General features: G+C 39.9%; 1 protein-coding gene across 2 annotated transcripts in view; it reads right to left on the minus strand.

The window, feature by feature from the left end:
• The window catches only part of LOC121298620 (AT-rich interactive domain-containing protein 3B-like), an 81,064-nt gene extending 60,520 nt beyond the window's left edge, over positions 1-20,544 (minus strand). For both annotated transcript variants that reach the window (XM_041225746.1, XM_041225745.1), the window contains exons 1-3: positions 20,289-20,544; positions 17,840-18,487; positions 668-754 (exon numbers count right to left, since the gene is read on the minus strand). In XM_041225746.1, the coding sequence (XP_041081680.1) occupies positions 668-754; positions 17,840-18,487; positions 20,289-20,324 (771 nt within the window). In that variant the 5' untranslated portion in view covers positions 20,325-20,544. The remainder of the gene's footprint in view (positions 1-667; positions 755-17,839; positions 18,488-20,288) is intronic.
• Between the last annotated feature and the right edge of the window lie 5,459 nt (positions 20,545-26,003).

The following is a 26,003-nucleotide window of genomic DNA, read 5'->3' on the forward strand; positions in this document are numbered from 1 at the left end:
TTTGCACGTTTGATTTGAGAGCTACATTTTTCCACAACCTTCTACTGCACAAACAAGAGTGTCTTCTGTACAGTACACCAGTTTTACTTTTTCAGAGATCAGTTAATACAGACTGCAACAGATAACACAGGGAGGCAGGGAGACTTGCTTGATAAGGGTATTTCGTTTTTTATTGTACTGTATTTTCGTTTAGTACTACTGCCGAACATAAGCGTGGTGATGTTTGTGTTTAACAATACTAGAATACATTTTCAAACACTCATGTTACAGTATTGACATATCCGGGGCAGATATACTGCCGGTTAGTAACTACAGTTATTCCGTTAGCACAGTAGACTGTTACTTAGCAGAACCAGTTGGGACCAGGCCATGTTTTTGACTCTCCCAACTTAGAGAAGCCTGTAATAAGATCTGGACAGCTGTAAATGTGTACCCTAAAATGTTCTCAAACTCCTTTAATATGAGCGGTGTTGTACTATATTGTACATGTGCAGGGTGTTTTCAGTACGATTTAAATAAACATGAACAGTCATTTATTTTTAACATCAGTTCTGAGTAAAGGTCCATTTTGGACTACCACTGTTCGGACTGGCGAGAGCCCACTGTAGGAAGCATGAGGCTAAAATAGTTTTTAAAAATATGAATTAAAATCCTCTGAAAGGCTAACCTTGGCGAAGTCTCGCAATGCCTCTCCTCCTCCTCCTCCTCTTCCTCGGCCCCCGTCAGCTTCGTCGCTCCACGCAAGACTCCCATTCTGAACAGGAAAGAAGGAGGACACTCTCAGAGCGGAGAAACACACGCAAATTCATGACAGCAAACCAACAGATTACATGGAGCCATGGTGAGGAAACACTCCAACAGATTGGTTCATTCTATTACTTGAACCCACCAGCAAGCTCCTGACTCTTATGGACCCAATCAGCCCTATGAGGAGGAGATGCCTCAGTGAGGCACGGTTTATTGTCGAACAAAGGGAGAGCGGTGGAACTGAGGTTAAGATGCTAAATTCATTAAAACAACTATTCTTTTTTTTTTCCCCCCAATTTCAATATATTATGTACGGCTTACGAACAACTTTCAGGATGACAGTGTGGTGTCAATGTGGAGAGGACTTAATATTGAAGGTCTATTCAAGATTTCATTTTAATTTAATTTGTTTAAAAGGTTATCATTTTATTACATTAGGTTTGTGAAGTATACAATCGTTTACACAGATAAGAATTACAGTGTAGCTGGTTTGGTCTACGTGGTTAAATTGATTTGTTTTAGCAGAATGATGAAGCATGATTTAAGTTTCCAAAAAGTAGCACCTCAGTCTAATGCCAGTTTCTTCAATCCCGCCCCACTCCCTTCCCTGACTGGAGCTCTTGCAGTCTCCTTCCCCTGTAAAGAGAGGCAAAGAAGCTGAGCTCTCCCACTGACTCTTGTCCTGTTTAGGGGAATGGAAATGTCAAGGCTGCAAGAGAGGACAAGCCCAGCTCTGACATTCCAGACAGCAATAGCTACACTTCCATTGTTTTCTGATGAGATTGTAAACCATGGCGCCAGTGGATCGAGGTCAGGGGTCATTCATGGAAACTGCAATTCAATTGAACTTTTTCAACAAAAAAAAAGATAGAGGTGGCACAAGGTACTTGCAAAGAAGAAACTCAAAAGGAAAGGGAAAAAATTAAAAAAAAAAAAAAACAATCCTGCTGGCCGACGCTTCTTAATGCTGGAAAGATTATCAGCAGGACCACTCCCTTAATCTAATCAGCTGTTATTGGATTTGTAAATTACTGTCAGAATCCACCTCCTCTATCTTTCCATTGAAATAAGCATTTTTATTAATTACAAAGAGCACATGTCCTTTTCCAGTAAAGATACCTCGCAATACACCACAGTCTGGAGGGCAATTCTAACCACTAGACCACACTGCCTCCCAGTTCTAAACAGTGGGCCTCAGTCACGTGTCCTACACTTTATACTCACTATGCCACACAAGAGTTCAATACTTGCACCAAACCCACAACATTCTCTCCGAGTGCGTGCTTCTATTGGATAGCACTACGTAACACAATTTTTGTTCCAGGGCAGTAAGCGTTATTTCCTAATTGCTTATGCCTCAAAAGTATAGAAAATGGCTATTATTCCCCACAAACTTTGCTTTTGTGAAAAAAACAACATACGTATCCAAATTAACATGTATTTATACTAAAGTAATACAAAAATGACTACAAAAGATTTAGAAGTGAGTAGTTTTTCGAGACTTACGATTATACATGTTAATTTGGATTCGTATGTTGTTTTTTTCTGACACACATTTGCCCGTTTTCCCATTGGAAATAGTGATATTTGAAATATCACTGTCCTGGTCACAAAAGCAAAGTTTGTGGGGAATAACAGCCATTTTCTATACTTTTGAGGCATAAGCAATTAGGAAATAACACTTACTACCCAGGAACAAAAAACAACAAAAAAAAATTGTTACACAGTGTAGTCTCTCCGAGTGCGTGCTTCTATTGGATAGTCTCTCCGAGTATTCCAGTTATTACAATGATTTAGGCCTATTTTTACATTTCTAGCATGTCAATCATCCAGAAGCAAGCGTCAGCTAAAAGATGTTGAATCTGGATTATTGCCAAAACTGTTATATCAACTGTTACCGAAGCAGACATCCTTCTCATTGTGTGGCTGATCCATGTGAACACAGATCACCAGGAGACTGCTTTCTGTAGGGTATTAGCCACAAACACAGAGCACCAGTTAACCCTTTCTGCACCCTACCGATCCCACATAAGAGACATTTGAAGCCCTGGGATCAGGGACTACGGGGGCAGGTGTATTAAAAGGCCCAATGGACTCCCTTTCATTTTACAAAAACGGCTATGTTGTGTAATATAAACCGTTTTATGACCCTTTTACACAGAGATGGTGAAACCTGCACTTTGGTATAAAGATCCTGACAGTTCAATGTTCACATAGACAAGATCTGAGATTTCAATGCAGGCAAAATTATGCAACATCTATGATGCAAGCAGTGTCAATTGCAAGACTGCTTTTACAGTAACTGACATCTGAGATGACTTAAAGATCCAACCACACCTGCCAAACGTTATAACTTACTACAGTTTAAAGAAACAACAGACCAGCAGCTGGTCCTGTAAAAACTGTACATTTCAGAAAGTTGAATGATCTTTCATTTTACAGCCAACTGTGTTTAAAATCATAGAAATAACCAAGGTTTGGGAACTGAAAGACAGGTTTCTAACAATGCAGCATGTCAAAATGAAAGCAATTTAATTGAAACTACCAGTTCTAACCAGAATAGAGCAGTTTTCCCTTTAAATGACCTACATGTAGTGAGACAAATACTCTTCTCCTGAATTCAAAACTGGCACGCTGGTCCATCATTCACATACATGAGATTATGTTCAGATAGTTTTCCCAATACAATCCTGTGTGTGTATATTGTATGCACATGCATGCCATGCGAGGGAGTGTTCATTCTGCAGCAAACCTCCAAAATGTCGCTACACACATTTTAAGCAGAGCTTCAAAAATACAAACAAGGTTGCAAATACATCCGATTGCTTTTCTGATCTTCAGCCATTGTGTGTCGGGTGTATTTCACCATCTGACTCGCACATGAAGGGACATATTCAAAACTGAATTAGTAAAGGGTCCCTATATGGTAAAGCATACCTTTACAATCTGCGGTCAACAGATTTTTAGGATAAGAACATAAGAACATAAGAAAGTTTACAAACGAGAGGAGGCCATTCGGCCCATCTTGCTCGTTTGGTTGTTAGTAGCTTATTGATCCCAAAATCTCATCAAGCAGCTTCTTGAAGGATCCCAGGGTGTCAGCTTCAACAACAATAACAATAATACATTTATAAGTTTAATTTCCTTCATATACTGTTAATCAGAAACTAGTCTGTCCCAAGACCGGACGGAGGCTTTGTCAATTAGCATCACATCCTGCCCATAGGAAACAATACCCTGTAATTCCTGGGCATATCATTTGAAATTCAAAGTAAAGCAATAATGGTTGCTCATTAATCTTCAAGTGGTAGTCAATTTAGATGGTGGTTACTGCCCTACCCATTTAGAGATTTAGCTGTGGGATTAGCAGGGACCATTACTCCCCTCCCCCAACACAGTACACAAGCAGGATTTTGGTTTCAGAATGTTGTCAAAAATGACATTACGGTGTTGTCAGAAACTCAAACAAAAGGGCTTTCAGCCAGAGTGAAAACAAACATTTACTACTGCTTTTCACTAGTGTGTGAACCTGAAACTAAAATTCCAAAGCAAAAAGTAATGAAGAATTAAAACTGCATTTCTAGGAACAGTGGTGGTTCAGGAATGGAATGCACTGGACCGAGTGAGTACGGAATATCATTCAGAGTGGAATGCAGTGGACTGAGTGAGTACTGAATATCATTCAGCACGGAATGTGTACAGCGGATAATACTATACCAGGAACCCTCATGTTATTCTAAGTGCTTAACTCTTAAGAGACATCATCACTGCAAACACATTCAGAATGTCCAATTCAGAGTGGACGGAAATTTATTTGCAGTTCTGTATTATCATCTGCAAAACAATTGTGGGAGACGCACAAACAGGCTACATTACTGTATGCGATGTCAGCTTTCAGATATCTGGCTTATCCAAGATAGTATTAGATTCCTCTAAACTTAGTTTAAAAATGAAGATCAACGGCCAGGAAATCCTTAGGTTCAAATCTCAGTTAAGCCGTGATCCTACTGTTTGAGGTTTGTGAAGAGTAACATCCTATTGCAGCCGCGTATTGGTAAATAGTAGGACCAGGCTCAGCATGAATTGAAAGAGCAGGACCAGAATGGTGTGGATTGAAAAAGCAGGCTCAGTGTCGATTGATAGTGCAACAGCAGGCTCAGTGTGGATTGAAAGCGCAGGACCAGGCTCAGCGTGGAATGAAAGAGCAGGACCAGGCTCAGCGTGGAATGAAAGAGCAGGACCAGGACTGTGTGGATTGAAAGAGCAGGCTCAATGTGGATCAGAAGAGCAGAACCAGGCTCACTGTGGATTCAAAGAGCAGGACCAGGCTCACTTGTGGATTCAAAAGAGCAGGACCAGGCTCGGCGTGGAATGAATGAGCAGGACCAGGCTCAGCGTGGACTGAATGAGCAGGACCAGGACTGTGTGGACTGAAAGAGCAGGCTCAGTGGGATTGAAAGAACAGGACCATACAGAGTGGATCAAAAGAGCAGAACCAGGCTCAGTGTGGATTGAAAGAGCAGGCTCAGTGTGGATTGAAAGAGCAGGACCAGGTTCAGCGTGGACTGAACGAGCTGGAACAGGATGGTGTGGATTGAAAGAGCAGGACCAGCCTCAGCGTGGAAGGAACGAGCAGAACTAGGATGGTGTGGATTGAAAGAGCAGGGCCAGTGTTGACTGAAAGAGCAGAACCAGAACAGTGTGGACTGAAAGAGCAGGCTCAGTGTGGATTGAAAGAGCAGGACCAGGTTCAGCGTGGATTGAACGAGCTGGACCAAGACGGTGTGGATTGAAAGAGCAGGACCAGCCTCAGCGTGGAAGGAACGAGCAGGACTACGATGGTGTGGATTGAAAGAGCAGGGCCAGTGTTGACTGAAAGAGCAGAACCAGGACAGTGTGGATTGAAAGAGCAGGACCAGGCTCAACGTGGACTGAAAGAGCAGGACCAGGCTCAGCGTAGACTGAACGAGCAGGAGCAGAACGGTGTGGATTGAAAGAGCAGGACTAGGCTCAATGCAGAGTGAAAGAGCAGGAACAGGCTCAGCGTGGATTGAAAGAGCAGGACTAGGCTCAGCGTAGATTGAAAGAGCAGGACTAGGCTCAGCATGGATTGAAAGAGAAGGACCAGGCTCAGTGTTGATTGGTGAGCAGGATCAGGCTCAGTTTGGATTGAAACAGCAGAACTTGGACGGTGTGGATTGAAAAAGAGCAGGCTCAGTGTGGACTGAAAGAGCAGGACCAAGATGGGGCAGATTGAAAGAGCAGGACTAGGCTCAGTATGGATTGAAAAGCCCATCTTCACAACTCCCCTCCACACACATCCACCCACCCATCTTCAGGACCCCCACCCTCGCCACACACCTACAAACCCATCTTCAGGACCTCCTCTCTCCACACCCACAAACCCATCTTCAGGACCTCCCCAGCCCTAAGCAGCTGTCTGCATGTTTGCTGTAAACAGTAAACCTGAAGACCCCTAGACACCATGAATAATTTAACATTGCTTTTAAAAGTAGCTTCTACAGCTAATGACTGTTTTAATTCCATTCATCCTCCATCTGTGACTTTATGTGCAATGAGGTTACAACTACATCATTAATACAGCCTAGTTTACCGAGAGAGGTTTTAGGTTCACTTTCTTCCTGTATAATTCCCTCAGCACTTAAGGTAGCTGTGGTAAAGCCTATGCTTAACAAACACAATTTGGACCCTAATGTCCTCAATAACTATAGGCCTACCAACCTTACAATTCTTACAAACCTACCATTCTTAGATAAGGTTCTACAGAAAGTAATTGCAACTCAATTACAAACATTTATAACTGTTAATGTTATATTCAAGAAATTTCAGTCCGGTTTTCGTGCGGCACATAACACGGACACGGCCCTTGTCAGAGTTGTGAATGATCTGCTGATAAGCTCTGACTCTGGCTTCTCATCAGTTTTAATTCTTCTAGATCTAAGAACTGCCTTTGATAATGTAGAGCATTCCATCCTACTGAATCGTCCTGAAAGCACAGTAGGACTGTCTGACCTTGTCCTATCCTGGGGGTCTGGGGGGTCATCTTTGATCCAGATCTATGATTTGAGACTCATATTAGATAAGTTATTAAAGTATCTTTTTACCATTTGAGAAATACTGCAAACTTAGACCAACTATTTCTGTATCTGATGCTGTGAGACTAATGCATGCTTTTGTTTCATCTAGAATTGCTTATTGTAATGCACTTTTTTCTGTTGTCTCAAAACACGTGGTATCCCGCTTACAGCTTGTTCAGAATACCGCCGCTAGAATTCTGACTAAAACCAGGAAAATGCTGGCTCCCTGTGCAGTACAGAATTGATTTTAAGATATTGCTGCTAACTTACAAGGCCCTGAATGGATTAGCACCTAGTTATTTGCAGGAGGTATGCCTCGTTTCTACTCACATGGTAAGTATTTGTTTGTTGTGTTAGTGGTCATTAAAAATGAACTTTCTGACCAAATATTCAAAAGTGCTTTAATTTCCCCCTCATCCCAAGGTAAGTAAGCTTTTTTTTTTTTCTGGGCTTGCTAGCGACAGCCACTGCTGCAGTGAAAGCCAAAAGCACACTGCTGCTGCATATCATGTTCTGTAATGACACTTCCGCCTGGACCAGTGGAGACTCATAAAAACAATGAACATGCTTGCTTGTAAAACCGATCATGTTTTTGTGTATGACAGCCACAAAACTGGTAAATCACCTCTGCGAAAGCACAGGTGTAGCTCCCTTTCAACTGGTGCACGAGAGGAAGAGACAGGCATTTTATAGTAAAGTAAGTAGAGATAATTAAAAACTATCAATCTGTGGCGAATGGCAGAGATATCTGTGTGCGAATGTGAGAGAGGCAGTCAACGCAGACAGTAGGTAAAGGACAAACATTTGCGGGTTCGGGTCGGGTCGGGTCACAAGTCTTATTAAAGAGGGTCGGGTCATGGGTAAGAAGACGGTGTTGCAGCAGGTTGCAGGATCGGGTCGTGTCCTGTAGTAGCGGGTCTAGGTTGGAAGCAGGTTGTACAAAACGGACCAGCACAGGACTCTTGTACACATTACATTATGTAAAAATATTAATTTGTACAGTAGGCCTACACATCACAGTAGTGAAAATGAAACAAATACCTAGCGCCTTTTTTTTTTTTTTTTTTTTTTTTTTTTTTTTTTTTTTTTTTACTTTAGCCTATAGGCTACTGGTAACAAAAAAGAAATGATGCTACTGCATTGTACACATCACTGTTTAAATGTGAAAATAATAAAATATTTTAAATTGAAACAAAACTATTTCAGCAGATTCTTTTTCACCGCAGCCTACTGGTACACAAAACAGATCCCAGTGCCGAACTGACCTGCTACGATACTATACAGTACCTTACACATACTGAACACACTACAGAAAAACATTGTTTTTCATTTCCATAGAACATTTTACAGTGTACACATGGCTCTCTGTTGGTAGAAGTCAGACTTTCTTTGCAAATGCAATTATTCAGAATATTAATCACTGGAGTCCAGCAGTATTTCTGAAAGCTTCTCTTCCTTTTCCACCCAATCAATCACAATAAGTTTAAACTATGTAGTTTATATGCCCTCTTTTAAACATACATTGCAACACAAAATAAACAGTATACTGGGCCTGTGCATTCATAGGCAGAGAAATTAGTTTTAGCAGCTAACGTAGTACTGTATAGAACGTAAGCAATGATCCATCAGAACGGAATCAGAACTTAGTGAATCAATTCCAGTTGTTTTCAGAAGAGAGACCTGATTAGGCACGCTAAAAAGCACAAGACACATCAAATTACAATGAAGTCTGCTTCAATCGGTGAACAAAAAGGAGCTTTATTTACAGACACTGAATTAAAGTAAACTGCTTCTGAAATATTGGTGCTTATTAAATCAGTCCTAATCAAAGCACCCCTTCACAAGCATCTTGTGCATGGAAACAAACACATGAACAGAGTTCTGAAGGAGAATACGGAGAGTGTTTCAATAAAGGGATCTGGAACAGGTCTGGTTTAGAAATAGAAAATCTCCACTATCAAGCCACTGGCCCCTGGAATGTGCTTGTGAAGACTCCCAGCTAATTAGACCAGAGCTGTGTTCGTTCAGGGGCTCCTGTGAATTTCTTCACCATCTGGCTCCTGGTAGATGAGTGTACAGCAGACACCCTTCCCTCCATATGGGTTCAAAATTCACCACACTGCACTATTTTGAGTGAAAATAAATTAACAGTCCACTCTATTTAAATGTTTCAACATTGTCAAAATTCAGATTATACTGCAGCACTGAATTAACAATAGAAAATAGAGATGAGTTTTATTTAACATCAGTTAATGGAAACAACTGACCTTTGATCACACTTGCAAATCAGAAAATTGCTCAGTGTTTGTATGGCACAGCTAAGCTTTCAACATGTTCTAGTTTAAAAGGCTCAATTCCAGCTTGTTTTAACACCTAATTGTAGAAGCTTCTGTCTCTTGTAGACTTCAGAGGGCTATCTGGTAAAACGATTTTCAATTAATAAAATGCTACCATGGCTCCAAATATCACAGCAGATGCTGCCTGTTTCTCATTCATTAAGTTTACAATCGCCATCTGGTATGTCAAAGGCTCTGAAAGTCTTAGAGTAAGACTGTACTAATAGGGATATGAACAGTATTTCTTCATAGATCTACCACTTATTCACGCTGTGAAGACTGAAACCAACTTGCACTACAAAAATACATTTCGTAGTATCTTGATGTATTGTAAACTGTAATTGAAATACTGCATGTGGAAACCACTGTCAACTTGAAATTAAGTCAGAAGTCAAATAGTAAGATAACAATAAATACTAAAACATACTTTTTCAAATTAATTGATATAAATAATGTGTCAACAAATGGTTCAAACATTTAGTCTGTTCAATTTAATGTGTGAGTAGAGGTAGTGTTTTTCATTTATCCCTTATTTGGAAACTGAAGGATACATCATAAAAAATAAAAAATATATTTAACGGCAATAATGGACACATGAAGTCAGGAGGAAATTCTGGTGCATGACTTGGTATTGAAGCAGTTAGATTGGTTTGAGAAAGACACGGCCTCCAAGTAATGGTATTCATTCAGAGCAAGCTAGTTGAAGTACTGTACATCTTAAACAAGGTTTTTAAATTCAGTGTTCCTTGTTTATAATATAATCTACTTCTACCATTCAAATGCACCCAATTCGTCTTTAAATGCAGACCGTACTAGTGATCAATGCAGGAGCCCAGCCCAGCCCAGCCCAGCCCAGCCCAGCCCAGCCCAGCCCAGCCCAGCCCAGCCCAGCCCAGCCCAGCCCCCTCCTCTCATATCTTCTGAGCTGTTTATTGTGTCGTTTCATCGTGTGGAAATCTAAATTTAGAAAGGTTAGCAGGAGATGTTACACACAGACAGTGTTACACACAAAAAAAAAAAATTCTATAACATGTATTATGGCACAAACTGTTCCAGAGACACAAAATCAGGTAAATTAGGGACCTCATTTTTAAAAGCATGGTAACTTGGTCAAATGTCTGACTATTAACTTCTGGAACTACTAAAGCAAATCTCACTTTTGCAAATATATGTAAATATAACCATTAAATAAACAGAACATACAAAAGAAAACCACATTTTATACAAGTGGAAATGTATACAATTGAAAATCCACTTAGTAAAGTTGTGAAAACGAAACCTAGGAAGTTTATCGATTACACCGCTGCACAAGACAGAAATCTTACAGGCAAACCCTGCAACGTGTATAAAGATAAATACATAGGAAACACTGAACAGCAACAAAAAACTAACACTGAACATTTTAAAAATGATGAAGATGTATTGTGCCACAATAAGCATGCTGTATAAACCACATGTACAGTTCTGTAACCATACAGAATTTAGTTTTATATATTGATTGAGTAAAATAGAAATGTTCTGGAATACACATTAAAAATAAAAAATATTCATGTTAGAGGAAAAGTGACTTTATTTAGTACATTTAAAGGCATTCGGATAATCGATGTATCCCAGGTTTCTTTTTCACGTGGGCATATGAGACAGCACGATTCCAGACTGGAAATTGAAGGAAAGGGACAGCTGGCCAGAGAGCATGTAGCTACAAGCTTTTATGGCAGCAATACTGCTTTCAGCACACCTGTTGAGGCCTGACCAGGGCTACTAGCCCAAGCAAAGGATCAACAAAATGGAGATTAATCACTGCAATTAGACCCTCACCCACACAGCAGAGTACCTTGGGAAGAAATTACACCAAATGGCCTTCATCCCACCCTGCCCCCTCTGTAAACAGGAAAGACAAAGGGCCAGGTTTGAAGAAGCTTCTCAAGGTGTCAGTGCAGAAGCCAGAGCAAACAGATTTACTGGTCATTGGCAGCCAGGCTAAACAAGCAGCCACCAGCGTTTGTCCTGCTGAACCTCTTCCTCAGAGATACTAAACAACTTCTCCACCTTGCCGATCCCACTGGGATCTGAGAAATGTAACTAAAGTTTGATAATTGAGGGAGAATCTTTCAAATCCCCCTGGGCTAAAGATATTCCCATTCCTCTCAATGTGTTGCAATGGTCATATAAACTCTATGGGGTACGAGGAGCTGCCCTCGAAGAATTTGAATAAAACATATCATTAAAAAGTAGATATATTGTTAGTGTTATAAACAGCGACCAAACATTAGGAGCAGAACATGTTTAGCTGGTTCACATATTAACATGCAGTCCATACTTTCTTTTCAGGAGTCAGACCAAGTGTAATATTACAATAATTATTACACAATTCAGCAAGACACTAAGTTTGCTTACTGCTGTGTTTTAAATTTTTCTTGTGTGGTGCTGTACCTTTAGATTTTAGCCAGCAATTATAAGATATTATAAAGACGTATTTAACAGAATTATAGCAATAAAAAATATGACCTACAATGAGAGATAATTAGTTATTTTACCATATTGTACTGAACACTGCCTTCAAAGGATAATCCCCAATCAAACCTATAACAACTCCAATGTTTTATGTTAACCCTCTACCCCACTTCAGAAACTGGAATTCAGGAAAACTGCATGTTGCTACAGAGCACTTGAGGAACTTTGAAACACCATCTGAAATGTTCCATTAAGATATGGTGGGTCAGGAAGGCTTTCCGAAGCCATCTGAATTCCACAGAGTGAACAAGAGTGAGAACAGACCCGCCACACAGTCTCACAGCAACAGCACACCTAAAAAGGTTCACAGGTGCACCAGAGCGAAACTCTCACAACCAACACTGTGGTTTATTTGTTTTGTTTAAAACCTCACCTACATCTCTCCATGAATTAAGAGGTTGAGAGACACAGGAAGTCTGAGGTGTGCCCGATAACTGATCAAGCCTTAGATGGGAATGCCAACTATTCCCCGGTTAACTCTTTCATTGTGTCTGGAATGTTTCCTTTGGGTGGGGCAGCAGAATCAAAAAACAGGGACAGCACTCCATCCCCCACTAAGCTCAATTAAGCACTTTACTATTGGAGCCCAATGAACCATGAGCGTGCTGTGTACTCATCTTTTAAAACAACAGAAACAAGCCGGGTTCTGTGGAGTGCTATTTCATGTTTAAATAGCACAGGCTGACACAACAGAGCCAGTGCTAATGAATTATGTCTACTCAGGCAGAATGTTCAAAATTGGGAATTCAATCTAACAAGAAGAAGAAGAACTACTTTAATTTGATATAGCACCCTTCACACCAAGGTGTCTCAGGGTGCTGCAAAATATGAAAAACTAAAATCAGAAACATAGTAATAACAATAATAACAAAACAAACACTCAATTCAAAAATATATTAAAAACAGGAAAAATACAAATAAAAAACAATTCCTAAGATCGTAAAAACAATAATTACAAAAACATTAAATGTTTTAAAAACAAGCCCAGAGGCTAACTGTAAAAAGGCTGCTGAGAACAAATGCACCTTCAACACTGGTGTGGAGTCTCGAATGCAGCCAGGCAGAGTTCCAGAAAGAAGGGGCAACATAGCTAAAATACACCCACCAAGAGTAACACATCTTGGAACCAAATGCTTTAGAAATCCATAGTCTGATGAATCTAAACTGTCTTCCACGGATGCAAGGGTTGAGAAGGTCCTTAATATAAATAGGACCCTGACCATGCAAAGCCTTGTATGTCAGCAAGAGAATCTTGAAGTAATGAAGAGAACGTGGAAGAGTTTACTTAGCAGAGATATTAAACTGACTTACCAAGAGGGGATAAAACAGAAAACAGCTCATAGTGGATCATTTCTGAGTTCATGGAAAAAGAAGCTTCCAGTAACCGGTATTATTCAAAATAAAACAGGGGAGCAATATATAATGTGGAAGGATTTTACAATTCCTGTTCAGAAAGAAATTCCTTTTATGATGAACTAGGAAAGACAGGTGGATTCAGAGCAGTTGAGGGGGATGGGTGGTACAGATTAAAAGGAGGGAGTGACAAATCTAAAGACAGGGGTGGGGGGGGGGGCTGTGGAAATCAGATCCAAGATGAACACAGATGATACTGTATCTTGTTTGTGTTTATATCTCCCCCCTCCCAATCCCAATTCTGCAGTTACCCAAGATTATATAATCCCTGTCATGAGAACTGCACACTGCAGCAGAGCACCGCTCCCCCTCCTCCCTAACCCTACCCAGGATTACATAATCCCTGTCATGAGAGCTGCACACTGCAGCAGAGCACCACTTCCCCTCCTCCCTAACCTAACCCTACCCAGGATTACATAATCCCTGTCATGAGAACTGTACACCACAGCAGAGCACCGCTCCCCCTCCTCCATGGACTCTCATTATGAATACTTTCATACAGGGAGGTGTCTGATGGCTGACTGGCAGGCAGAGAGATCATGCAGTTTATTCAATAATTAGATCTCTATGCCAGGGAAAACAAAGAGTTACCCATCAGCGGCCTGTCTCAGGGCTGCCTGGGAGGTCTGGGTCTCAGAGCCCAGGATATGACAGGCGGAACAAACGCTGACAGTACTCCCAAAAACACCAAGCCACGAGACACACAAACAGGCTCATACATACACACACGGCAACCCTTTTTTTTTTGTTTTAACCCATTCAGTAACAAAGACATTTCTTTGAAAAATAATCACAACACAAGCTGTATTTCTGTAATGTGATCAATTACACTTAAACGTAACTTTGCAGTTAACAGAACTAGAGTAAGTTATAATAACAATAGAGTTAAAGAGAAAAGGTAAATAGCAGGTAGATGCCAGTTAATCCTCCAAAAAAGAACAAAGTAGCCTGTCCTCAAATGAGGATAACACCACTTAATGGGTTAAAAGCTGTGTACAGATCACAGGGCCCTGCAACCCACTGCTGGAAGGTCAACGGCACATCTGGGCACAGGATCGAGTGTAGGGCTGTCAGTTAAGCCTCCAAATACCAACTGATTAATTGAGGACACAAAATCGAATCACTCAAATAAATATTGATGATTGTGCCACCCACATACATTTCTGCTCCATTCCTCTCCGCAGACATGATTATTTTAATATTTGTGCAGTTCAGTAAATGCTTGTGAATCCGCGGGAGAATTACGCCTTGATAGCGTCAGGAGAAAAAAACAAAAAACAAAAACAACATTAACAACAAGCCTAAAGCAAGTTTAACGTATTACAGGAGCGTTACTAAAATATTTATTCCAAACAGATTACAGTACTTTGGAATGTAAGATACACAAACGATAAGTTTATGCAAAACGTCTTTTTTTTTTTTTTATTCAGTGACAGCTGCAGCATCACACACTGTATCTTGCAAACACTGTACCACCTAACCTTCACTATCTGTGAAACACACAATGCGAAAATCCCTGGCTAAAGCATAATAATAATAATAATAATAATAATAATAATAATAATATAATAATAATAAATTGACTTACCACAACATGCACACTCGCTACAGGTCAAGCTGATCGTTACTCCAAACTAATCGTATTTTTTTTAAATATTATTGAATATTGATAAATATTCATTATATTACAGTTCATTTTGAAAAGCCAAAGCAGCACAAACTATATACAGTTCTCTTCAATGTGCACAATTTATTTACAGACTGTTTGCCAGGAATACAAGCCTGTCATCCTGCTCTGGATTCAAGGCGGCACGCTTTTTTGTTTGTTTACATCGAATACGCAGAGGGGCGTACTTACAAAGCATTTTCATTGATTCACTGATTTGCTGATAGGATGGGACCAGCAAAGCAGATGCTAGTTAATGTGAGCAGAAAAACAAGAGCACGCCCACTGCTTGTCTGGTAGAAATACTGTAAATAGCAAGGCAGGGCATTAGGTACAGTTTAATTGATAAACTTCAATAATGTTATTAACAATAAGCGTTACAAAAATGTAACTATTGAACAGATTGTACACTATTTATATCAATGTATAAAATGAGGAATGGAATCTATTGAAAAATCGATTTAAAACGTAGCAGCCCTAATCAACTGGGAGCAATTGGGCCACAGAAGTATGTGAGGGTGGTCAGTTAAGCCTCCAAATAGCAATCGATTATTTGGGCACACAAAATAGAACTGTTCAATAAAATATCAATAATTGTACTCCGTGCCGCCCACAGCAATGTCCATGCCCCCATCCCCCCCTCCCCAACAAAGTGACCAGCACAATATAAAGACTAACGACAATCAAGGCATATTAGCGGTCCATCAAGACCATTTCACAATGGAGTAGAAAATGTGACTTAAGTGTTACTGACACATAAAGGGGTCTGTTTTGCAGTATTCATTAAAGAAAGGGATGCCTCGGCCATCGCGGATATTATGCACACAACGTCTTCATATGGTTAAGCCATATTACAAGTTTCTTCCAAGTTAAATATTATTTTCATTGCACCACCATCTTAGAAGTGAAAAGTCTCAAACTACCTTCCGCAGGCTAATGGGGGGTTTGAAATAATCACTGGTCCCCTGCAGAGAGAAACAACATCCTGCAATCCTGCTTGCAAACAGGGTGTTTATTATAGGGGGAGGGGAGCGTGAGCACAGTTTATACCATACATCCCCTTCCTTCCCGCAGCAACACTGACTGCAGGTTCCTGGAGAGGGGAGGCTATTGCAGTTTTACTTGGTGCACCTGAACAGTGTTAAAGGTTTTAGAACTGGATTGAATTGTTTAAATTTGCATATCAAATAGAGGTTAGACTCAATAATCCGTGTTTACGTCGAACAATAAACACTCAACAGTACTAAATTTAGAAAATCTAGAAGAGAAGTCATAAATTGAACGGCAAAGTCTTTTTAAATATCTTAAATCAAATTAAACGTTTGTCAGTGAATTTAAGTTTTTCATATATACATTTTAATTAAAGGTTATCGCAGGGTGACTGATTTTGTTTAACATTCTTTTTTCAGTTTTCAACACACATATACAGTGCAAACACATTTTATAAAATTATTTAATCAGCCATCTAATTTAATAAAAACCAATACATTTCTAGCCGCCCAGTTATCCAAGATGTGAAGAAGTCCACTGATGAGGAGAAACCACACTCCATTTCAAGGGGGTAGTTTGGTAAAGGAGGGGGGGAATTAAAGAGATTTGAGGTAATCCCCCTCCCAAAATTAAAACAGCTACTGGGAGGGCCATATGTCACTCCGACCACCAACATTAAGACATTGGCCTATGAATCCAACACAACAATCAACCACACAATTTTGTTGATTAAATACCTATTAATCATCTGAGATAAGCATGGTCCATCCCCTTCTTCCTCATCAGAGGGGAAAGGACAGAAACATGGCTGTCAGATAGACCTAAAGGGACTGCCTGGCTCTCCCAGGGGGAAGAGAACAAGGCCTTTTCCAGACCAGGGCTTGTTGACAAGAGGCCTTTACTGCTAGGCCTCAGTGCAGACAGCACTCCCTGACAACATCTCGCTAAGGTTTCTTTGTCTGCTCTCTTGTTTAACAATTATTTACTCTGCTGTTCAGGGCAGCGCTGAGGTCAAAAGACATACATCAATGACAAAATCACACCCCTCCCCATTCTGTGAGGCTGACACAAAGCATGCAACATCTGTTGCCCTTCTCCTAAACTGCCATGCTGACAATGAACTGAAAGAAACATAATAACAATTCCCCAAAATAGTGTAATTGGAAGCTACTAAATAGACATTAAACAAAATGCCTGTGCCCCTTAAGGAAAGGCTTCAGCATCCTCATGTGAAGCTTTCTGCCTCCCTGTTTCAGATAGATATGCTCCACCCAAATTTCTGATAAACTGTAAACTCCCATGTTTTTCTACAGCTTCCAACGGTTTTTGATAAAGGTTTCTCCCTCTCCGCCCTCACTGCAAGTCTCTCCGCTGCTGATCAATGTAAGGCTGCTTGCTAGCCACTCCACCCACATTTCACTTGTTTTTTGGAGTCTGCTGTTGTACCCTCACTCCCTGGAAGGTCCGTAACCTCGAGAGCACAAACTGGCTGCCTGCCAAGCCACACTTCTAGGATTCTGGTTACAAAGACAGCAGCCTCCCTGGAGAACATGGTCCTGACACAAAGAACATCGACAGGAGAGGGATTAGCACTTCCTCCCAGCAGGGGAATTTAACTCTTAATGGAAAAGAACAATTTGGACAAACTAAAGCACTTTGCAGGTGACCATGAGATATCTTGGAAGCGATTTCCCTGAGCTGTAGACTAAACAAAACATTCAGTAGCAATTTCAAAGGAATCAGTTTGTCAAGAGGTGCTCTGTTTCTCTGTTAAAGCATTACCAAAAGAAAAACTAGAACTCAATGCCTACAATTTGTGCCTTCATCATTCCACAAGAACAGAAAAAATGCCCTACTGACAACTTAAAACAACACACAATTATCCTCCAGATGATATGACAGAAATCCTGTTAGTAGATGTATGCCTTGTGCCCGACCCAGTAAAGTCCACTGTCTGCATTATTCCCTTTCAATGTTTCAACAAGAAGTTTCCCATCTGAAAGGTTGAAATAAATATTGTTATCATCTCAATTTCAAAGTGCCTGCAGAAAACTCAGTAAGGCCCCTGCTCTTACCTGTTTCAACTGCTCATCGTAGCCCCAGTCTGGCTGCCCGCTCGGGGATCCCGATGTCTGCTCCCCCGGAGAGTGGCTCTCATCGCACGGCTCCTGCTTTACCTCGACGACTGGAGGAGGTGGGCCTGGGGGAGACGGGTGGGTGGCGGGCAGCAGTCTGTGGGCCGTCTGCAAAGCCAGGGTTTGTTTCCGGAGGTATTCCAACCCGACAGCCCCACCTCCACTACCTTCCTCCTCCTCGCTCCCTTCCTCCAGCTCCTCATCCCGTTCCATCTCCTCTTCCTCATCCCCAGACTCTCGGCCCCTCTCCTCGTCCGCCTCCGAGTCCACGCTACTCTGATCTGAGGCTCTCTGGCCCCCCACCACCAGCGCAGACAGGCCCCTGTGAAGGAGTCCTGAAGGCAGCTGGTTCCCCGAGGTCCTTGCTGCAGCCAGGACAGCCTGCTGAGCTGCTACCTGCTGGGCGTACCTGATGTGGGCCTCGCGGACGTGCCGCTCATTTCGCTCTCGGTGCTCCATCTCCAGACGGGCTTGCTGCTGCCTCTGGAGCTGCTCCATCACCGCCTCCAGCTTGACGCCTGCATTGTGGGGGGAAAACGAAGGGCTTCCAGGCAATACCACACTCAATCCCTCAGGGGTCAGACCAGGCTGAGAACAACGAGAAGGGGACAACACATCAGCATCTCTACGAGGTTTGACAAGTGTAGCAAGCAGTAACGGACCTAGTAGAATGGTATCCAACAGAACTGCGGAATACTAAAGAATTGCAAAGTCTGAACCCAGAATTTTAAACTATCTATTTATGTGCAGGGTTTGTGACCAACTTTGTAATTCATTTCAGTTTGTCATGTCATAAAACTAAAATGTTTATTTGTACAATGTAAACAAACGCTTGCTGCAAATCTATCTCCATTAATATGTTACTATACGTTGTTTGACAGTATTACAGGCTGTATAACAAGTTGATTATTGTGTATTTTACTGACAGGTCCTGACACAGCAAAGGGCTTCGTTTTCATGCCAGCATTCCCATTACATTTTCATCCCATGAAATCGACATGCTGTGCCTGTCTTTAGCAACAGATCTAACAGAATGTTAACAGTAATTCGTAATGATTATCAGAAAAGATTTACAAATTCAATGTCTAATATAAATAGGGTTATTTATTTGTTATGTTACCACAAGGAACCTCTACTTTGTAATTACACATCCCTGTAGAACGAATGTGGCGTTGGTACCCTGCAGAGTAACTGACGTCACAGCAGCAGTCAGATACCGTTTCTTAAACTCGCCACCAGAATCACAGACAGAAATGACTGGTCATGCAAGCCCAAAGCAACAATTTGACTATTTATAGACATACACATTTCCATATGGTGTATTTAAAAAAAAAAAAAAAAAAACAAGCTTCTGATTTAAGGGAGAGCCTAACACAACAAAAAGCTTGTACTGTACATTACAGCAATTTGGTTTTAAAATGTAGTTTAAACAAAAACATAAATACAAAATAAATCTTCAAGCAATTAACAGGTATGTTTTAAACAGTTTGATTATAATACGAAATAAAATAGCGAACAGGATTGTCGTTTTAAAAAAATAAGTGTGCGTGGCTTCCCGGTAACGAAATTTCTTTAAGTGATTCGAAATTTAATTCTCAGACGAACAGCTCTGGTTCAGCGTTGTTATCGAATTTAAATTGCTTCGCTATCTAATTCCCCGATATCGATTATAAAATTAGACCCGAATACAGCTGTCAGTCACTTCACAGTAAATGCGTATTTTAACTGTAACAAATACAGTCTTCGTTTTTGTTAACCGCTGGAAACAAACAGTGTACTGTGCATTTAATACAATTATACTGCCTACAGTATTCAAGTATGTCAGTGATCTTGAATATGGATCTATATGTAATTATGTTTTTCGGATTCCATAGTTAACAACCAAACTTAAGCTATTTCCCATTGTATTCCCATGCAACGCCCTCGTTCGACTAGGAATATAATAATAATAATAATAATAATAATAATAATAATAATAATAATAATCTTTATTTTTTATATAGCGCCTTTCATAGCAGACCACTATCACAAAGTGCTTTACAAGATGAGACCAGAAATACACTCAAGTGTTTATTTCAGTTGCTGCTGTAGTAATTTTAGTGCGATTAACGTTACTGCTGAGTAGCCCACACACAGCGGTTCATAATTTCCAACACCCCGATGATTATTTTGGGGGTCAAAAAGTTACACATTTTGCAAATTAGCCTACTGTATCTAGCTTCAATTTATCTCAGAGAGTATAAATAAATCAATAAGAATTGCAGAAGCTATCCATGCGTTTTTGCGTATTTATTATTCCGAATCTGCTGTTAATTTCCGCTCTGCTAGGGTCGAGGAGCGAGTCGATGCCATTTCCCCTTCTCGTCCAGCACTGTGTGAAAAAACTCACCATTTGACCCTTGCTGTTGGCGGAGTTCTCCACCATCCCTACGCTTTCCACCGGTTCTGCAAATTTCAAACAATTCCAAGCGGGTCCTGCTACAGACGTCCACGGTGCCGGAGCTTTCGCTGTGACCTGCGCTTTTGAACCCTTTGCGTCAGTCAGTGTGTGAAGAGGGTTTTATTATTCGTAATCAATTCCTAACTCGAGCCTTATCTCTCCCTTTCCAGCTCGCCCAGACTCATTATTCCACTGCTTCTTTTTAGCGAATTAAACCTCCAGTCGAAGCCCCGCCCTCCTGGCAACAAGTTCCAGCCCCGCCGCCACAAACAAAGCGCCCCAACCCACCGCGGGGAAACGTATGCAAACACATGTAAATCCGCGCACGCGTATGTAATGAGGGTCTGTTCGGTCTCTTCCTGGAGAAATTATCACTTTGTACAATTATCATGTAAATGCTGTTTTATTTCATAACTGTAGATTGATTGTAAGGCTGAATTTGTTTACAAATGGTTTTGAACTTGTGAACTGCATAACGATATTATGGAACTTTGTGGGGGCAAAAGGAGTCGAATGTGAGTCTTATGAACGTTCTCGAATCTGACTTTTAAGAACTGCTGTGCGATCTAATGACAACGATATAAAAGATAATTTCATAAGCAAAAGTATTTTATTTTATTTTAGATATAGTATTATTACAACATAAAGTATAGGTATATTTATAATTAGCCCAGATCGTGACTTCTATTTAAAACATTAAAGGACTTAATTTTATACACTATATATATATATATATATATATATATATATATATATATCTATATATATTATTATATATATATATATATATATATATATATATAGATCAAGAGAGACAACCTCCTAGCGTTTCTCTCTGTTGGAGGGTCGCAAAGCCATACAAAGTTAGTTATTACACAGTATATACATACATAATTGCTGCTGGTAACATCTTTCGTTTAATTTATTTTAATATTTGATTCCACTGGTGTGCTATCAGATTTAGTTGAAATATTCTCTCTCTCTCTCTCTCTCTCTCTCTCTCTCTCTCTCTCTCTCTCTCTCTCTCTCTCTCTCTCCTTTTTCTTTATAAAATGGACCCATATCATCTTAAATCTTTTTCAGTAAATGTATTCTAATCAAATCCTAATTATTATGGTAGTAGTCGTAGTAGTAGATTGGCACCCTAAGTAAGAATATTGGTAACCATGATCATAATAGGATAAAGAAGCAGAAGAACCGTGATCACACTATAATCATAACCATGCTTTAAAAAGCTAAAAAAAGAAAGGACTTGATTGTCAAAACAAATTGTTCACATTTAAATTGGAATGTCATTGATTACATGAAGATATAGCCAAAACTAAACAGGAATAAATTATAATCGACATTACAATGGTTCATTACCTCTTGATTTAGTTTAGCTGTTACACGATTGATGGAATAAAATAATGCTTTAAATGAGGGAATAATAATAATAATAATAATAATAATAATAATAATAATAATAATAACAACATTGTTTGGTATATGAGTAGCCTAAAATAGCCACACCCATCTTGTCTTTGTAACGTGTTTGAATTGTTATCAAGCGAACTGTTTCACAGGTAAGAAAATGTGTTCACACTGCAGGCATCCTCGTGTTTGCAGAACAGATTCAAAACAATCTGCTGTGCTTTGAATTCACATTCAAAACAATCTGCTGTGCTTTGAATTCACATTCAAAACAATCTGCTGCGCTTTGAATTCACATTCAAAACATTATTGCACTTTGAATTAACATTCAAAACACTGATGCGCTTTGAATTCAAGTTCAAAACACTCTGCTGCGCTTTAAATTCTAGTTCAAAACACTGCTGCGCTTTGAATTCACATTTAAAACACTGATGCGCTTTGAATTAAAGTTCAGAACACTGCTGCGCTTTGAATTAAAGTTCAGAACACTGCTGCGCTTTGAATTAAAGTTCAGAACACTGCTGCGCTTTGAATTAAAGTTCAGAACACTGCTGCGCTTTGAATTAAAGTTCAGAACACTGCTGCGCTTTGAATTAAAGTTCAGAACACTCCCTTACAAGACCAGGGGCTGTATTTTTCAATCGTGCTTAGGCACACATTTCATTTTAAACTCTGCGTAAGCACATTCTAACGCAAACCTTGCGTGGGGAATGTTCGTCGGCTCACGCACAATCCGGGCCATAGTTAATACCTTTTCCTTGTGTTAGAATGATGGTACTGCAGGGGAAATAATCGAGTCAATATACAGGATAAAGATACACACACCATCGCTGCACAGTGAAAAACACGTAACGTCTCGACCAGAAACTTCCTATTGATAATATATATATATATAGATATATATATATATTAATATATCTATATATATATATATATATATATATAGTATATATATAATCGAGCCTATTAGAGCCTATTATTGTATTTGTTATCTAAGCAGTGATGTAAATATTATACTATCACCACTATGTGTGTTACTAAAGAATGTTGATTGTTCTTAGTCGTTTCTGTCGTGCATTGTTAATAGCAAAATAACGTAATAACTACAAACAAATGTGCAGCCTAATAAAATGAAAATATAGTAGGCTAGATTCACAGAATAGGTCATTGTAAACTATATGAAAATTGCTGGTCTCGCCCTTTTGAAAGACATTTCTAATGCCGCATTTCCTTGAGAGAGTGTTTGTGGATCGTTATGATTTCTTTGCACTGAAACAATTTGCAAGATACCACTTTCCCAAGGAGGTCGTATTGGAATCATGCGATATGTTGGGTCCTAGGCTACATAGACCAACCTTGCGCACTCATCCCATACAAGTCCTTTCTACTCCTGGCTTTTTGGCCATTGCTACCTTTCAAAGACAGATCGGAGACACAACTGTTACAATTTCACATGCCTCTTTGAGAGCACTGATGCTAGTGGTTTTGGATTCCATCATTACCCTCTGTCCACGATACATTCAGTTTCCTTATACTGACAGACATCAGATTGAAATAAAGATACTTTAATTCAATTGCTGGGTTTTCAATGCAGTCGGTGCTGTGTAGACTGCACCCACATAGCAATTAAAGCACCGACATTGAATGAATTGAATTTCTTGAACAGTCGACAGTACCACTCAGTTAATGTGCAAGTTATATGTGATGCCCGACTCTGTCTAATAAGCTACTAACAACCAAACGGGCAAGATGTGCCGAATGGCTTCCTCTCGTTTGTAAACTTTCTTATGTTCTTATGTTCTTATTAAATGTAGTGGCTAAGCGACCAGGCAGAACCCACGATTCTTCATTCCACAGAACAGCAGTGTGGGCAGTCGCTTAGAAAACGAAGCAGTGATAAGTGATATATAACGACATATTATATATTTACTTCCTCACAAAACATATTACTTTGTCACTGGCAATCCCCCCGCCCCCCATCCCCTCCGCTCGAGGATATCCACTGAAACCGTGGTTGATGAGACACAGACCCCTGAAGATATGGGGTGCCATGTGTAAAAAAAAAAAAGATTTAGATTAAATCTTGTATTTTTCCCCAGATTTATAAATGTTGTGAAAATAAATAAATATATTTTTAAACATGTTCCTTAACAAGATTTAACATTTAGCTAAATATATAACTAAATCTTTCTAATCTTGCTAATCCGGGAATATGGACATTTCAGTATAACAAGAGCCAATCAAATCGCGTGAAAGCACAAAGCGGGCGGAGCTCATTTCCACAGAAACTCCAGATTTAGCTGCCAGTTAAATATTTAGCTAAATGTTCAATCTTGTAACTAGATTTATAAATTATATCTGAATGTACACATTATAAAAAATATTAATTTATTTTCACAACATTTATAAATCTGGGAAAAAATACAAGATTTAAGCTAAATCTGAAGAAAAAATAAGACACATGACTCCCCATCTGAAGAAAAAAGGTATAATTCACACACGCTCGTAACGGGCTGTTGTGGAGCGCTCGTTTGGAGTTCTAAAATTACGTTTTCGTTGTTTGCATTGCTCGGGAGGCACACTGCAGTAAAGCCAGAGAAGGTGTGCAAAAGCATCCTGGCATACAGTGTGCTGCATAATATTACACTCAGCCACGGGCTGAACCCACTACCAGCAAACACCATGAACAACGAGGATGCCATGCCTCAGACTGAGACCAATAGATAAATTCCCAGCATCAGTGCTACCCAAAAAAGGCTGGCATTAATAAGACGATTTTAAAATGTATGCTACACTTTAACACATTACGGAATAGGCATATTCGTATTGTTAGTGATTAACTGGAAATAATACTGCATAAAACCTTGCTAGGTTCTTATTGTGCGTATTCCCCAAATGCCTTATTAAAAGCTAATTTACTATTAATAGAGGAACTGCACCCCCTATTCTGAAGTGAAGAGTATCGTTGCACCTAACACAGCCTTATACGGTGGTTATCCATGATTTATTAAGAGCCATTTAATCACCAAGACTGACTTAAATCTGAAATTGGAAGGAAACATGTACCCAATTTGCTTAAAGAAAAAAACTTGGTGACCATTTTTTGGTAACAGCTGTGAAAAACAATTAACAAGCTATTTTATGTTTTTACTAATATCTTCCAAAACAACTCTCATGGCACTTAATTTTGTGACAACGTTATCAATTGATTTACTAATGTCATCCTGTTTTTTCAGCACAGCCTGACAGAACTCTGGGAGTGAGGTCGGGTGGAGGACGTGGCTGACATCTCCGATGGACAGGAAACACTGTCGATAAGGCATTTACTGAGGTAACACTTTGATGTCAGACAGCTTTTTTCCTCTGACTCGTTAGCCCGCTGCTGAGTGAACCACATAGGAAGGGTTTTTTTTTTTTTTAAACTCCTGATATTATTACCTCTACCGCCATCTGAAAATGTTTTCTTCTTGCCTTTTCGATGTGTTTTTTCGGTACCACTAGCCTTAGTAATATCAAGCCAGAAACACGTAGCTTCAATGTATTACTTTATACGGTTAAGTTTACCATAATAATTGCGGGCGTTTTTAATGCAAATTCCACGTGCGCACCCATTTAGTAACATTGAGATTTTTCACACGTATTACTTAAAGACGTGCGTAGGAGTGCCTTACGCAAGATTAATAAATCCGAATTTAATTGTGCACGCGAACATTCTAAACTCTGTGCGTACGAACAATTTCAGTAACTGAAATATGGCCCCAGGTTTGCATTGCTTTAAGGTATTTTGCTACCGGATCTTTTCAAAACCTGGTAGACGACTCGATACCGGTGCATAAATCCACAGACTGCAGAATAGTTAATTTGGTTAAGCTCTCTCCGTATAAACTGTTGCAGAAGCATGTATACTTCCCCACTGATACCAAAAGATTGGACAAAACTCATCAGAAGTTCTTTTCAGATTGCTGCTTTTCTTAATGATGTTGGCTGCATAGATGTGACGCATGTAAAAATAAAAACACCTTCCGTTCATGAAGCAGAATACATAAATAGAAAGGGCTTCCACTCTTTGAATACACACATTGTTTGCGATGCAGATTTTATAATCGCGAATTGTGTTATAGTGGCCTGGTGTTGTGTAATATTCTGTATCCCATAAAATTCTGCATTCCCTGCGTATTGTATTATGTTCAATCAGGTGGGCTGGCAATTTGTCTTCCGCACTTTCTCCACGGTTTACTTTGTTGGAATGCC

Source organism: Polyodon spathula, chromosome 24 (genome assembly GCF_017654505.1).
Source record: "Polyodon spathula isolate WHYD16114869_AA chromosome 24, ASM1765450v1, whole genome shotgun sequence".
Classification (NCBI taxonomy): Eukaryota; Metazoa; Chordata; class Actinopteri; order Acipenseriformes; family Polyodontidae; genus Polyodon; species Polyodon spathula.